The 15,241-nt window shown below is 49.6% G+C and overlaps 1 protein-coding gene across 1 annotated transcript in view; it reads left to right on the plus strand.

Annotated features, from left to right (window-relative positions):
* Window positions 1–15,241, plus strand: part of PAPPA (pappalysin 1) — a 240,756-nt gene that overhangs the window by 205,169 nt on the left and 20,346 nt on the right. Inside the window, exons 18-20 of the mRNA XM_042913034.1 lie at window positions 280–427; window positions 5,767–5,876; window positions 14,492–14,563. Coding sequence (XP_042768968.1) covers window positions 280–427; window positions 5,767–5,876; window positions 14,492–14,563 — 330 coding nt within the window. The remainder of the gene's footprint in view (window positions 1–279; window positions 428–5,766; window positions 5,877–14,491; window positions 14,564–15,241) is intronic.

Here is a 15,241-nt window from a genome sequence, read left to right on the forward strand (position 1 = left end):
GCCAGGACATAGGAAACCTGGGAGATGGGCTCCCTGGGGGGCTTTGAGCAAGATTCTTTCTGCACAGAGTCCTCAGTTTCCCGATCTGTAAAATGGAGATGTGAACAGTGCCTCTAGTTCAGGGTGATTGGGTTTTGTACATGGTTCAGAAACTGGTTGTGGAACACTTCTAGGGCTCTGGGAGATAAGGAGCAGTCTCCTCGTTTCTGTTGAGGGGCTTATGATGTTGAGGGTGGTCATCCCTGTTGGTCATCCTGACTGTTCTTGCGTGGTGTTCAGGGACATGGGAGCAACGTCATCCACTGCCGGAAAGATGGCACCTGGAGCGGCTCCTTCCACATCTGCCAGGAGATGCAAGGCCAGTGCTCGGCCCCAGACCAGCTCAACAGCAACCTCAAACTGCAGTGCCCGGACGGCTACGCCATCGGTACGGTGTGTGTGTGTGTGATGGTGTGAGCAGGAGGGGCAGATCCTTCTGGCAACCTGGGGCTGGTGCCTCACTGGATGTCTGGGCACCTCTACCTCGTGAGGCCCTGTAAGGGGGAAACAAAGATGAGAGGGACCAAGTCCTTGCTCCCAGAAAGAGTAAAAGGCACGAATGTTAGAGAAACAGTGGTGAGTAGGGTCTTCCTGGAGTACAGAAGAGCTGACCGCAGAATCAGGAGACAGAGGGGGCTCTCAGAGGAAGGGACGCTTACATAGGGATTTGCAAGAGCTTGTTGGGTGGGAAATGGCATTCCAGACAGAAGAAACCATGTGGCAAAGGGAAGGAGATGTGGAAGCACCTATCACATTTGGGAAAGCAATGGTGGTCCTAGCTGCCTTTTTATCTGGAATCTGAAATTTTGCATAATACTCATCATTCATGAGTACCTACTATGGGCCAGGCCCTGCATCAAGCACTGTATAGAGGCACCATATCTTATCTGCCCAATGACCCTTGACATATGAGGAAACTGGGACTTGAAGGGATAACAGAACATGCCCTGAATCCAGAGCGCTCTTCTACTCCAAAGCCTGAGTTCTTTCCGTGGCATCCCAGTTGCCTCCAACTGGAAAGATAAATAGCATTTTCAGAATATGATTTGCGTGGTGATAGGCAAGCTCACAGAGTGCTCACAGTGAGAAGAAATAACCTGGGGTTTGATGCCAGGGATTTGCCTGGTTGAAACCAGGTGCCTGGATGGATGCATTAATCACCGGCTCTGAGGCTTTCTGGGGAACTGGAGTGTGCATTGAGTCTGACCTCAGCTAAGGGCGGTGATGCTGACCTCTTGGGCTGATTCCCTAATTGACCATGATGAAAAGCCCAGGGAATTGGATGTTCTTTCTCATGGCCAGTGTGATTTATGGGATAATCACCAGGGATGTCTGGAGCAGAAGGTTATCCTGCACACAGTCACTCCCAGTTACACAGAGCCAACAAGTTCTACACCCAGCACGACGGGAGCTGTCACTTCTTGTCCAGAAGCGAGGCCCGTGGTGGGAGAGGGGAGGTGTATGGGCCCGATCACCTTTCAAAGATGGAAACACAGAGCCTGAGAGCGCGTGTCAGTTCTTCACCTAAATGTGGAGTAGGGATCAACATTCCTGCATTTGGTCCAGAGAACTTGGTGAGAGTACCTCTGAGTGCATGGTTGGTCTCTCTGATGATTCTAAAAGTACTGTAAGTTTCTACAGAGGCACCAACCCAAAGGACCCTGACCAGGATGGCTGCAGAGAGGTGGCATCTTGTGGGTCTGCCAATATAGGCGTTCAAGATGGTTGGGGCAACAGGTGTAGCAATGGTCAGTAACAGTGGCTGTTCCACCCTGAGGCCAATGCTTTCTTCTCTCCATCAGTCCTGATGGGTGTGCGGGGTTCTAGACACATATGTCTGTGATGGGGTCCCACCCCCAACTCAGTGTATACAAGTGAATATTCAGTGATACTCAGGACTGGTATTAAGTGGCCCTGGGAGGAAATCTTTTGATTAAGTGACTTTTATTTAAAAAAAACAAAACAAAACAAAAACTTATAGGGGGTCCTGGGTGGCTCAGTTGGTTAAACATCTGACTTCAGCTCAGGTCATGATCTCATGGTCCATGGGTTTGAGCCCTGTGTCGGCTCTGTGCTGACAGATCAGAGCCTGGAGTCTGCTGTGGATTCTGTGTTTCCCTCTCTCTCTGCCCCTCCCCTGCTCATGCTCTGTCTCTCCTCTCTCTCTCTCTCTCTCTCTCTCTCTCTCTCTCTCTCTCAAAAATAAACATTAAGAAAACTCATAAAAACAGACTTCCTGCATGTCTACATCCACTGATACGTTCAAATATATTCACACATGCAAAAATAAACACAAGCACAAATGCTTAATGACCAAACATAGACCCAAGCACATACATCATAAACTCATGCTTGGCATGTACACTTTAGCCAGGTAAGTGCATCAACTTGTCACCTACACACACACACACACACACACACACACACACACAGACAGAGCTACACATAGCATGTACACACCTGTGACATAATTACACACACATCACAAGCACAGACACATCTTACGCTCTGAAACATAAAGATGTGCGGAAGGCAAACATAACTCACACATGTACACAGACACATCCTGTGGCCACTCGGGACATACAGTGCATTCCCATGCCACAACCACACATCACCTGGCTCTCTGCTTACCTAGCTAGAGGTAGGCAGAGGTGTGGCAGCACTATTCCTTTGCCTGCGGAGCTTTTTTGTGATGAAGCAGAAAGGGAAAGAAGTTGGTATGACACTAGAACCTGAATGTCCCTCCCTTCCAAGTACCCATGTCCCCATTGCCATGCTGATGCCCCTTTAAGGAATATGGTGATCCAGGGTGGCTGGGGGGATATGGGGGAGCTAAAAAAAAAAGCAGTGTGGGACACTGGGAGATAACGATTGGGAAGGAGGGAAACCTCCAGGTCCCTGCCCTTCCCCACCTGCAAAGGCCCCCACATCAGATTCCCAGGTTGAGCCCCTCCCTGGGGAGAGCCCGCCTCACTGAGGAGGGGATTTGATCAAAGGCCTTGTAATCAGGGGTGAGGGGTGTGTCCCATCACAGGGGCTTAGGCGCTGGGGGGCACATTCTGGCACCACCCAGAGGAGCTCGCTCTGGACCCCCCTCCCACTCAATACAGGCAGGCTTCTGTGGCAGTTAGGAGCCCTCAGAAAGTTGCTACAGGCAGGGGCCTGGTGAGATCACCCTCTGTAAGGATGCCAGTTCGGGTTCATATATCACAACACAGCAGCCTGGTCCTAAAGCCCTAGTACTGTGGGAGGGGAGGGGAACACAGAGGAGGGAGCTGCGGAGAAGGGGAGGGCAGTGGTGGCCTCCTGTCTTGACCATATTTTCCCCCTTTTCCCCCTCTTGGGATAAGATAGCCTTTGTCTTTCCCTCAGAGGCGGCCTCTTGCTTTCTCAGAAGAGGATTTTATCATCACAGCCTCACTTCTGCCTTGCTTTCTAGAAGCTCCTTTAGAACGTGAACTCCCGACAGACACACAGCACTGAGTTTCTCCAACTGCTTAGTGACTTGTCCCCTTTTCCCATCACTCGTCTTTTTGGTACTTTTGCATCCCCTCCCCATCTCTTTTCTCTCCTCTGCCTTCCTTTCTCTTTCCTCTCTCAGTCTGTATCTATCACTGGACTTGGAAGGCAGAGGGATGTGGGTTTTAATTCTTGGGCCTCTAACCACCTTCTCTGTAGCCTGAGCTCTGTGCACTGGTCTAACCTGAGACTTGGGTGTGATGACGACCCATCGCACGGGCTGGATATTCAGGAGGATGAGTGACCTATGACAACCACCTGCCTGGCCAGGAATCTGCCCCCACTTCTGGGTTCGGTGTCCCTGTGTTTAAAGAGAAGAGGTTGTAAACACTGTCCTAGACCTGCTGTCACCCCCCTCTTCGGTCCTTGTGAGTCTTCTGCGCTAAAGAGGACTACAAAATGGCATTAAAAAGGGAACTGGTAGATAAACTATATATATATATATATATATATATATATATATATATATATATATACACACACATATATTCTAAGTATATGTGTATGTATGTGTGTGGGGATTATACACATTCAGACATCACCCTTACCCACCCACCCACACACGTGGAAGGGAGCCTATAGGGTGGCTAACAGAATAGAGTTGGCTGTCTCTTGTGATTCGCTTAATATTCAAGGGTGGTCCTGGCAGTAAGCTGGAGGAATGACCTCCTTAGGGCCTTGGTCAGATTCTGACGTGTCCGTTCTTTGCCCACATGGATGAGCACCATTTGAGAGTCATGGAGACATCTCGTGGGATAGACTTGATTTTCAGGAGACTCCAGAATGCATGAGGTCAGGGCAGAGAATCAATGTACCAAATTATAGTCAACTTGGCAACCAAGCCACAGCTTGATGTCAGCTGTCTTCACCTGTGAAGTCCCTGGACCGAGGGTTTCTGTGTAGCACCACCCTGTTCCAGTTCATCACCAGTGCCTTCACCAGCTACCTGATTCATTTTGTCATTCCCTTATCCAGGTACCCAGTCTTTTACCCATGCAACCCTCCATCTGTGTACCTACTTCCTCCTTTATAAGATACCAGAATGCCTACTGATCGTTTACTCACCGTCCCATTCACTCACTCACTCACTCAGTTCCTTGTCCATCTATGCACTCACTCACTTCCTGTCTCTTCTGCTCATTCCACACATACTTGCTGAGTGCCCACCATCTGCCATGCACAGTGCCAGGCTCTGGGCACGGAATGTGGAGCACAGAGAGGGCTCAGGAGTTTACAGTCTGTCAGGGAAGAAAGCCGTTGATACAACAGTCACCAAGCCATGACAAATGCTGGCATAGTGCCTGTCGGAGGGTCTGGCCTGTCAGGAAAGCAGGGAGGGCCTCTTGGAGCAGGTGGCACTTGGGTTGAGGTCCAAAGGGCCATAAGTAGTGCATTAGTAGAAGAAGAGTGTGAAGGGTCTTGAAGGCACAGCTCGGGAGGCATGGGTGCAAGCCTGGTGCGAGCAGAAAGAGAGGGGTTAAGAGGCTGTGCCGCATTCATGGGCTTACCAAGCACTGGGCTAGGCTCACGGATGAGTCACCCTCATCCCTGCCCGTCCAGGGCATCACTGTAACTGCGGAAAGGTAGGCACAGGGAGGGGGTAAGGCCGGCACTGAGAGACTCATCATTGCTGGACACTGCTCTCACTCAGGTGCAAAAATCAGGGCAGGCTGCTCAGAGGATTTGAACTGAGCCACGAAGAACTGATGGGATTTGACCTTGAGTAGGCAGATGGGGGTGATTCAGGAGAAGGGGTGAATGGGAGCTGAGGTATAGAGGCGAGGGGTTGTTGCAGGACTCAGATGAAAAACCTAGTGCAGTCTGGCTGGCCCACCCAAAGCGTGAAGATGGTTAATGGCAGATGAGATTGACCGGACCATGGGAGCCCACGAATGCTGGACAAAGGGGATCGCACTTTGTCCTGCTTGTGGGGAATCTTGTAAAGTTTTCAAACGAGGAAGGGCACGACCCAACTGGGCTCAGGGCCAACAAACATGGTGGTGGGTGGGTGCAGGCTAGATTGGAGACAAGAGAGCAGAGTCAGGGAGACCAGAGGCTGCCCTGCTGGAAGTTGCCTTCTTTCTCTGACCCTCAAGGCCAGGGTGGCCCAGTCCAGAGTGACAGGGCCTGCCCTGTATGAGAGCAGCCCGTGGACATCAGGGGACTGGGGGCTGAGCTGTGGCCTCACACTGTGCTTCCCCTCAGGGTCGGAGTGTGTCGCCTCGTGCCTGGACCACAACAGCGAGTCCATCATTCTGCCAGTGAACGTGACTGTACGTGACATCCCCCACTGGCTGAACCCCACCCGGGTGGAGGTGAGTGACAGAGCCGCCCCCCGTGGCGAGGGGAGGGCAGTGACCCTGTTGGACACTCGCTATGCCCCCAGCCCGCATCAGTCCTTGTATATATGTTGAATCATTGACTTGTCGCACCTGTCGTGTGGGGTGGGAACCGTTCACAGTCAGTTCTCCAGGTCCCTCCGAAGGACCTTTTACTTCCTGCTCCTCTGAATCCTGATGACAGCCTAGGAATAAGAGGACGGATGTCTCCAGTTTAGAGATGAGGAAACTGAGGCACCAAGAACCACACAGAAAGCAGAGTCAGCTCACAGACCCATGTATGTCTGACTGGGAAGTCTGTACTGGTAAGGATGATGCAGTCTGGTTTCTCTAGACGAGCCCTTAGAAGGCCTTCCACATTCCATGGCCTAGACTTCTGGGATCCTTCTCTGCGCTTACCTTCTTTGGTGGAAAGCACTTCTCCGCGCTTACCTCCTTTGGTGGAAAGCAGTTAATCTGCGATATGGGAATTAGTAACACCCACCGTTTATGAAGCACCCACTGTGTTCGCGTGCCCAGCACCCCGCACACAAGACTGCACTGAAACCTCAGAATCGCTGGATGGAGCAGGGGGCATGGCATCGCCTCCACCGCCTACTTTTGGACACTGAGCTCTCAGGAGTGCGAGGGCTCGAACCCAAGCCTGAGTCCAAGTGCAGTGCTCTTCCCACAGTGCCAAGCTGGCATGGTCCTGGCCAGAAGGCCACGTGGGCGCCTCCTCCTGGCACCCACTGCCATTGCCCAGGCCCACTTTGGGGCTGGCCACTCCCCCTCGTCACCTGATCTATCCGAGGCCCTAGAGGCTCTGTGGGACCCCACTCTTGCCCTTCAGGGCAGCGGGGATCCTGGGCCTCATGTAGCACTGGTTCCGGGCACTGGCTCACCCTGGAGAAGGTGAAGGAGGGAGGCAGGGCATGCAGGACGATGTTCGGCTATGTCCCTCCCGGCCAGGCTTTCTGCCCGCGGAGAGGGGAGGCCTTGCTGCCCTGCTGCAGATCTCGCTCAGGATAGCTAGGCAGAACCCGATACCGGGTGTACGGTTTCTCAAATGAGCTGAGGGCGTGATTGCGAGGGCTTACTCAGCACTCCGCCCGTGGAGCTGGCACTGGACTGGGCCGGCCTGCCCTGCTCCCCCGCGCACCCCAGCATTCTTCTCCTTCCTCTTTCTCACCTACGGCCCTCTGCCCCACCTCCAACTGTAGTCCCTTCCCCCTGCCCCTGTCTCCGCTCTGTTTCTCTCTCGCCTCTCCCAAGACCTCTCTCGCCTTGTTCCGCCTCCCGCCCACCCGTGCTCTTGCCCCTCTGTCTGCCCCTGACTCTCCCATGCATACCCGAGACAGCTCTGTCTCCCTAACCTCAAGCTCCTCATCTGTTTTCTGCCCTGAGCGTGCCTTTCCCCATCGCGAACCCAGAGTCCCCGTGTAGATTCTCACCGAATGCCCAGTGGATGCTGGTGTGCTATTACACACCCAGGGGCGCGCACAGAACCGCCAGGTCAGAATCTCAAGGAGGCTGGAGATCCAGCACAGGTCCCTGATTGTACAGATGGAGAAACGAGCAGCAGAGAGGGAGGGGATGAGGCCAGGGTCACAAAGGATGAGAGCTGGGATCGTGCCATGCCATGCCTCCCCTCCCTCTGCCCTGCCCTGATTCCACATACCCAAAGGCAGGGGAATCACACTCCTCCACAGAGCAGACACAGGAGACCTCCCTCATGCCCCACTACCGGAGGTCTTCTCTGTCTGGGATTCAGACCAGTTTCCCCTGGCCCGGCTCCCACTCAGGCCTTTGCTCTGCCCCCTGGGTGAATTCCCACCCTTCCCTCTGTGAGCCTGGGCACTAAAGAGTTCAGTTATAATTCACTGTGAAATAAATCCAGGGATTTGAAAGCCTGCAAGTCCCCCCCTTCCCCAGTTGCCCACCCGCTGCCTGCCTGCCTGCCCCAACCCCCACCCAGTTCCCTGGTCTGCCGGCCTTTATTGATGCTGGCCTACGGAGAGAGCCATAACGAGGTTCAGACCTCCACCGGTCTCCGGAGGCCTCATTATCCAGGAGGAAAAAAAAATGTGGTAGAAAAAGGGAGGAGGGTGAAGGGCAGAGATTGATGATTTCCAGGAATACGGCAGAAAAGCTGGCCTCTGCTGCGCCCTTGCCCCTTGTGTGACGAGAGCGACGTGGAAACAGAGCAGGCCCTGGGTAGCTCTGCTTTCTGAGGCCTGCCTCCCAGGGCCAGCACAAGGTAGATGGGTGGGGGCCAGGCTCTTTTCCAACTCCTGTCACCTTTGTCCCCGGGTGAGGACGTGCAAGGCCACGACTGATGTTTAATGGATGCCTCCTGTGAATCGGGCACTGGGTCAGCCTTTACTTACACCCATCCCCTGACACAGTCCGTAAGGTAGGTCTTAGTGTCTCCGTTTTTCCCGGAGAGTGAATGGCATCTCAGGGATGGAAGCCACTTGCCTAAGAGAAATTGAAGAGACACCCCGGCCAGTCTAATGCAGTTTTCTCCAGCTACCCGTGCCGTCTCTGTTCAATGCATAACAATGATAATAAAGGCAAAACGTTGACCGATGGCTTGCCAGGGACTGTGCTGGTAAATAGTTAACAACTGGCTGTCCGCCACTGCCTCCACCTCCGCCCCCTAAAATAACCGTATAGAACTCTGACTTGTAGCATTTGCTAATGACAGTGGTGTAAAGACTTCCCCCCATGGCAGATGTCAGGTTCTCCAAGTTGCCCTCATCGCACACAATGTTGGGAAGGGACGGGCATTACCACCTCTCATGAGCCCACATGACAGGATCTATTTTAAGTACTTTACACGTATTGGCCTGTATGACAAGAACAGTACCCACTTAGATGAGTAGAATCTCAACACTGAGGGCATGTGGCTAGTGCACCAGAACAGTGGCCTTTGCAAAGGGCAGCCCCACGGTCTCTTGCTTACAACGGTACTGCCCTTAGTGCTGAGTACACAGTGGGTTTCGCTAAATACTTAACGGTTGCAGGGTCAGGTGACCAAGGTTCTAGTGCAAACCCAGGCATCTTCTTGCTGTGTGTCCTTGGACAAATCCTATCATTTCTATAAGCTGCAGTTTCCCCAACTGTGGAATGAGACATAGTCCTGGATCAAGAGTCACAAACTCAAACACCCACAGGAACCAGGCAGGCAGGATAAATGGGTGAAGCAGGCCAGACCTATCGTTCTGTATATTAAATACCTAGTCATATTATTCATAGTAGTAGCAATGTTTTACTCTACGTATTTCAGACAGACAGACTTAAAGAAAATAAATGCCCATGTACATACTATCCAACTTAAGAAATAAGAATTTTTAAATACAGCTGGAAGTTTTTCTTACTGAGATTTAACATATATGCTGATCCTTAGCAAGAGATTTGAGAAATTTGTATGTTTGCGGCCACTCCTGAAACCACTACCCAGGTCAGGGTCTGTGACTCCCCAAAGATCATCCCCTCCCCATGCCAGGCAATGGCTGCACCAATGAGATAACTTCTACTGGGGGTTTCTTATTCCTTTTTATTGAGGTATAATTGACATATAAAATTATATTAGTTTCAGGTGTACTAAAATGTTTAGTTTTACTTTCAAAAACAAGAACACTGTGTCCCTTCATTTTTTTTTAAAGTTCTTTCCTTTGAAAGCCCCCACTCCCCCACCCCCACCCCCCACTTTTGGAAGTGACAGGGATATGGAAGATAGGGAGAAATCTTCCTCTTCTCTAATAAATGAGATGATACAAACTCAATGACAGATGGAAATGTCTCTTGGCTCCGGTGCTGGAGAGACTGCAGGGAATGGTAGAGACAGTGGTGAACTCTGGAAAACATCCTGCTTCCCAAGGGGGCTCTCTAGCCAAGTGTGGCAGTGTGGAAATGTATGCCTAGTACGGCTAGAGTTTCCACTTTTTCTTGAGAAAAAATAAGAAATCTGGAGTCTTTAAAATGTAAAATCTCTTAATTTTTTAAAAAATACTGGCAAATAATTTTGACTTCTGTTAAGCACTTTGTGTGCCAAACCGAACATTTCTGTGGGTTGTGTAGCCTGGAAGCCGTTGGCTTGCAACCTTTGGATGAGATAGACTCCCAGCCCTGGGCATCTCGAATTCTGGGTGGCATTCTCTGTCACCAGCCCCAAAGGAGCACCTCTAATCTGCCCTGCACCTTGACTGAGTCACAGCAAATGTAGTTCACAACCTCAGAGGCTTGTAATTCTTCTAGGTACTTGAGACCTTGGATTTTATAATGGCTCCTGGAAAAAAAAAAAAAGGATGGAAGGAGGGAGGAAAGGGAGGAGGAGAAGAACAGGATGGAGGAACTTAAGGGAAAAAAAGGAAGTCATCGTTTATTGAAGGCATCATTTATATAGGCATGGTTTGTTAGGCAGGTCAATAAATGCCACCTTATTTTGTCTCCACCATACCCCAGTGAGATCAGTAGGGTCACCATTTTACCCATGAGGAAGCTGAGGTTCTGAGGGCTTGTCACTGCCCAATTCACATAACTAATGTGGTTCAACCAGAATTTGAACCCAGCGCTAATTCTCCTGCATTTCATCATGCAAGGCAACCACCTTCCACATTATAAATCATAATTCAACACTTGCAGACAAAGGATGCAGAATTCTGTCCTTGGAAGAGAAGGCAGCACTGTGGGAAACCCTGTCAAGAGTCCACAAGGCAGAGATAGAATGGTTCTGAGTGGACATGAAGTCCAGTCTATCTGATGTATGGATGGAGATATTGTGTGCCCTGGATGTGAAGCCCATGGACGGAGAGATGTGTCAGGGATCCAGTGATTTCTCTCTGGAAATGCATGAGAGAAATGCATCATTCACTCATGCATCCACTCACTTGCTCATTGGTTCATTCACTCATTCAAAAACATTGATTATGGCCTTCTAAATGCCAGGCAGTCCTCAAACACCAGGCATACAGGGGTGGAAAATGCCTCAGCTTTTAAAGAAAGCCAGAAGCTCCAGAACTGCTAACAAAAGGCAAAAATAACTTAAGTGGTAGAATTCACTCACAGTAAGGCTTGTAAATCAAGGACAGAATTAAGGAGAAAAGAGGGCTCATCCTAGAAGGTATTAGGAGGGGTATCTGATCTGAGCCTTAGGCTGGGGAGGCTCTCTTACGATGCTTTCTCACAGGTCTTCAGCGCTGCCTGGGACCCATCTTCTCTGGGACTCATCTTTGAGACAGTCCTCCCCCACCTCTCTTTGTCTCATAGCCTCTCCACCTTTCTGAACCTTGGTCTTTCCGTCGGTCGAAAGAGTCAACTATTTTATACTCACAGTTTTGGGGGCTAGGACACCATAAGTGAGAATGCAGGGTTCCAAGTATAGACCTGGAAATCAGAGAGCCATGGGCTTAATTCCTGACCGTCATTGCCTCTGTGTATGGTTGGGAGCAAGTTGTTTAACTCCTCTGTGCTCTGTTTCCTCCTGTGTAAACCAGACTCAAAAATAGTAGCACGCTCATAGTTATGGTGAGAATTAAGTAGATGAAGCCTCAAGCACAGGGAGTGTGTTGATGAGGACGAGGATAATGATGGCAGGGTGGGTGCCTGTGCTTTGCTGATGATGAGGTGACGACAGTAGTGCCGGTGGGTGCTAATGATGGCAGTGGTGGTAGCACTGGTGGCCTGGGTGTTGATGCTGACGGTCACTACAGCCAGGAAGACAGGGCGCTCTATTCTTCCTAAGCACACCCACCGTTGCCCAGGTAGGAAACGAAAGCCATCTTACAAAACCTGGTCTGAAACCTGGCCTGCCTCTCACTGGCATCCAGAGGAACAAGGCTGACGTTTGCGGGGCCCCATCTGGGATCTCCCACTTTGTGGTGTAAATAGCCTAGCCTTCCCTTCAGCTCCTGCCCCTTACCCGCTTCCCCGTTCTCCTCACATACAGAGAGGTCCTGTGGTGAGACAGGTAGGGCGTGCAGCCCAAAGGAATAGTGGAAAATCCAAAAGCCTTGGAAAGATAAATAGGCTCCTGCGGATAGTATAAAAGTCCTTTCTCTGAACTCACGTCAGGTAAACCTCAACTGACAGAAACTTGTACAACCACACCACGACACTCCTACAGACGGATTAAATTAGCTCTCAGATAAACAGGGGGAGGGATGGGCATCAAATCCCTCGTGGATCCTAACCCCGCTGTTTTCTATGACTCGAGCCGTTACCAAGTGCCCCTCCAAGCATCCCTGTTTTTTGGCTGGGGACAGACCCTCAGACCCAGAGATGAAAACCTGGATAAGGTGTCCCAGAGAATGAAAGCAGATGACTCTCCCCACTTCTGGCCCTGGGGCCAGGAAGCACAGGGCACCAAAGTAGCTGGAAGCTGGAAGAGAGGAACCCTGGACCTACTCACATTCCTTCATTTGGCCAACGTGTTTGCTGTGCTCCAGGCCTGGGCCTTGGGAGAGACAGAGATGTCTAAACCCAGGTCTTCGGTTAACCATTCCCATACCACTTATCTCAGTGCATCATCACAACAAGCCGATGACATGATTTTCAGGACCCATTTCACAGGCAGGAGGACCAAGCCTCAGAGTGGAAATTAAAGCAAATTCAAGTTGAATTGCGTCCACATCTGACTTACCTCAAAGCCCAATGTCCTTCCCATATATCACCTTTTCTAGGTGTAATGGGAGAAGGTAGACAGGGACAGTAGGGGCAGTAGGGGACTACGTAGTAGACTTCACCTTGCATGATTGATGGTCACATCCTCAAGTTACATTGTTTGTCCAAGACCTTAATTTAATTCCACCTACACTAAACTGGTCCTGTAAACTAAACACTGTGGTAGGCTTTGTAAGGGCTCTTCTGATACTCTAGAAGAGAGGAAGCCAAGTAAACAAAATACAGCCTATTGATAAAATCATCTCGATTTTGAGATGTAGCCATTCATTTATAGCAAAAATATTTTGTGGGCATCCTCCATGTGCCAGACGCCATGTTCCACGATCCAAGGGTGAACCAGAGATGATGTGTGGCAGAGAAGAAAGACACCAACCCAGTCTTAGCCAGATCTTGGAGTCATGTGATTCCCTTTGTTCCAAGCTCACCAAGAAACCTAGTTCCAGTTGGGTTCCCACAAAGGTCTGCCTTCATGGAGAAAAATGGGTTAGTCACATGGTTTTCTGTATTCTGGCCCATTTGACTGTTCATTTCTTAACTAAAATTAATCAACTGGCACCCATCCAGGAGAGCGAGCCCTTATCATATAGACTTCCATGGCTGGTCCCTCACACAATTACCTCTCGTTGCAAATCTGAGCATTGCCTCCAGGTTATTTTTATTTCATTTTTTACAGAAATCATTGTAATTTTGGCGTGAAATGTAAGGCATCTATGGCAGAATAGAGAAAGGAGCTTCTGGGATCATTATGTTAGCCCCATTCCTAATGTTATTTACCTTTCTAGTTTTAGCTTTCTTTTTTCACCTCCTTTAAGAATTATCCTCCTATTGGGTTTTATGTTACGAGCTGCCTTAAATAATTTCCAAAACAAGTGCTTGCTTCCAAATCCCAGTTTCTTCACTAAACAGTTATGCAGCCAGGGGAATTTATTCTCCTTATGACCCGAGATTGATGCCCACCTCACCTCATGACGAGTAATAAATAAGATAATGCATAAAGTAATTAATACGAATGTACTCAATATATTTTAGTTGTCATTGTCGTAGTAATACTTATTATTATTAAAGGAGGCTATAAATAAATGCATATATGCATACCTATAAGCTCTGAGGGGGTTGGGGAAGGCACCACAGAGGAAGTAAGTCCTGAGCAGCAGTTTAAAAGATAACTGAAGATTCTCCAGGAGGCAAGATGGGGAAGGGCATTTCAGTGAAGGAGAACAGCCAGAACAAAGTCACAGGGGTGTGGGAGTACGGACAATGTCAGGGGATTGTGAGCGGGCCCATATGGCATGGCGGCAGGTGGAGGCAGGGAGGGTTCTCTGTGTCTCCAAGGGTTCTGAACCAGCCCACTGCTCTCAAACTGTAGTATATATCAGAACCATCTGGCAGGCTTGTTTTTAAAATGTGGAGTCCCAGGCCCTGGCCCTGGAGGTTTGGATTCATTAGATCCGAAGCAGCTCTGAAAAATCTGCCTCCTTAATGTGCTCCCACAGTGCCCCTGATGAAGATGGTCCTCAGCACGTGCTTTGGGAAACCCTGCTCCACACTGCTCTCCCATCTTCCTGCTAGAGCCGGATATCCACTCTGCCTCATCCGCTTCCTCCCTCCACCCTCCCTCCACCAGCCAAGAATTTCCTGAAGGGCCTTTCTAATCGCGTCTTCATCCTCCCAATTCTGTTTCTCTCCAGCCCCTATTCCTGCCGGGGAAATACAGAATCATGACACCCACAGCAAACACATATTATTGTGATCTTATGATTCCTGTTATTTACAAGTACCTGGGCAAATTATTCATCTAAATGCCAGGGTGAAATCAGGGCTTGGAAGATCCAAGAAGAGGTGGGGTGGTTGAATGTGAGATCACTGAAGAGATGACTTCCTTCCAGCCTCAAACCCATCTGACCGCTCTCTCCCTCTCTCTGCAGAGAGTTGTCTGCACGGCTGGTCTCAAGTGGTATCCTCACCCTGCTCTGATTCATTGTGTCAAAGGCTGTGAGGTGAGTCCCTAAAAATGATCCTGCTGTTGTTATCATCATCATCATTATTGTATATTAATCATGGCTGTCATTTGCTGTACCTACTAAGTGCTGTAACTATCCTTTTTAATAGACTTCTTGGACAGAGATGAGCAATCCGATTTTACAGATGGTGGAACTGAGGCACAGTTCAACAAACATACTCAAAAATACATTTAATGGATAACAGAATTGCGATTCCAAGCCAGGTTTTGCTGCTTCCTAAGCCTGTATTCAACATAATACTGCATCTGTAAAAGGGAGGGAGGCCATATTGATTTTGCATCTTTAATATGCCAGGCACATTACCCAGATTATCACATTTAACCTTTACAGAACCACAGGAAGCATTTTTTTTCTTTCTAATTCCTACTTTACTGCTGACCATTACTAAAAGATCACTTCCTTTTGCTACATGTTTGTCATTCACTTATTCTTCGACCCCAGAATTAACATGGACATCTTAGACCCGACCATAGGCTGAAAGTGGAAAATCCTCTCTGACTTCGCAGTTGAACTGTTCCCTGGAGTTTGAAATGATGATCTGTCTCTGTCTCAGTGACAAACCTAGGGAGGGACAGGGTACTTAGGATGTCATGTGTATTCTTAAGGGGGCACTGTCTATGGAACTAAGAGATATTTCTGTGGACCCCAAGTCCT

Source organism: Panthera leo, chromosome D4 (genome assembly GCF_018350215.1).
Source record: "Panthera leo isolate Ple1 chromosome D4, P.leo_Ple1_pat1.1, whole genome shotgun sequence".
In the NCBI taxonomy this organism is placed as follows: domain Eukaryota; kingdom Metazoa; phylum Chordata; class Mammalia; order Carnivora; family Felidae; genus Panthera; species Panthera leo.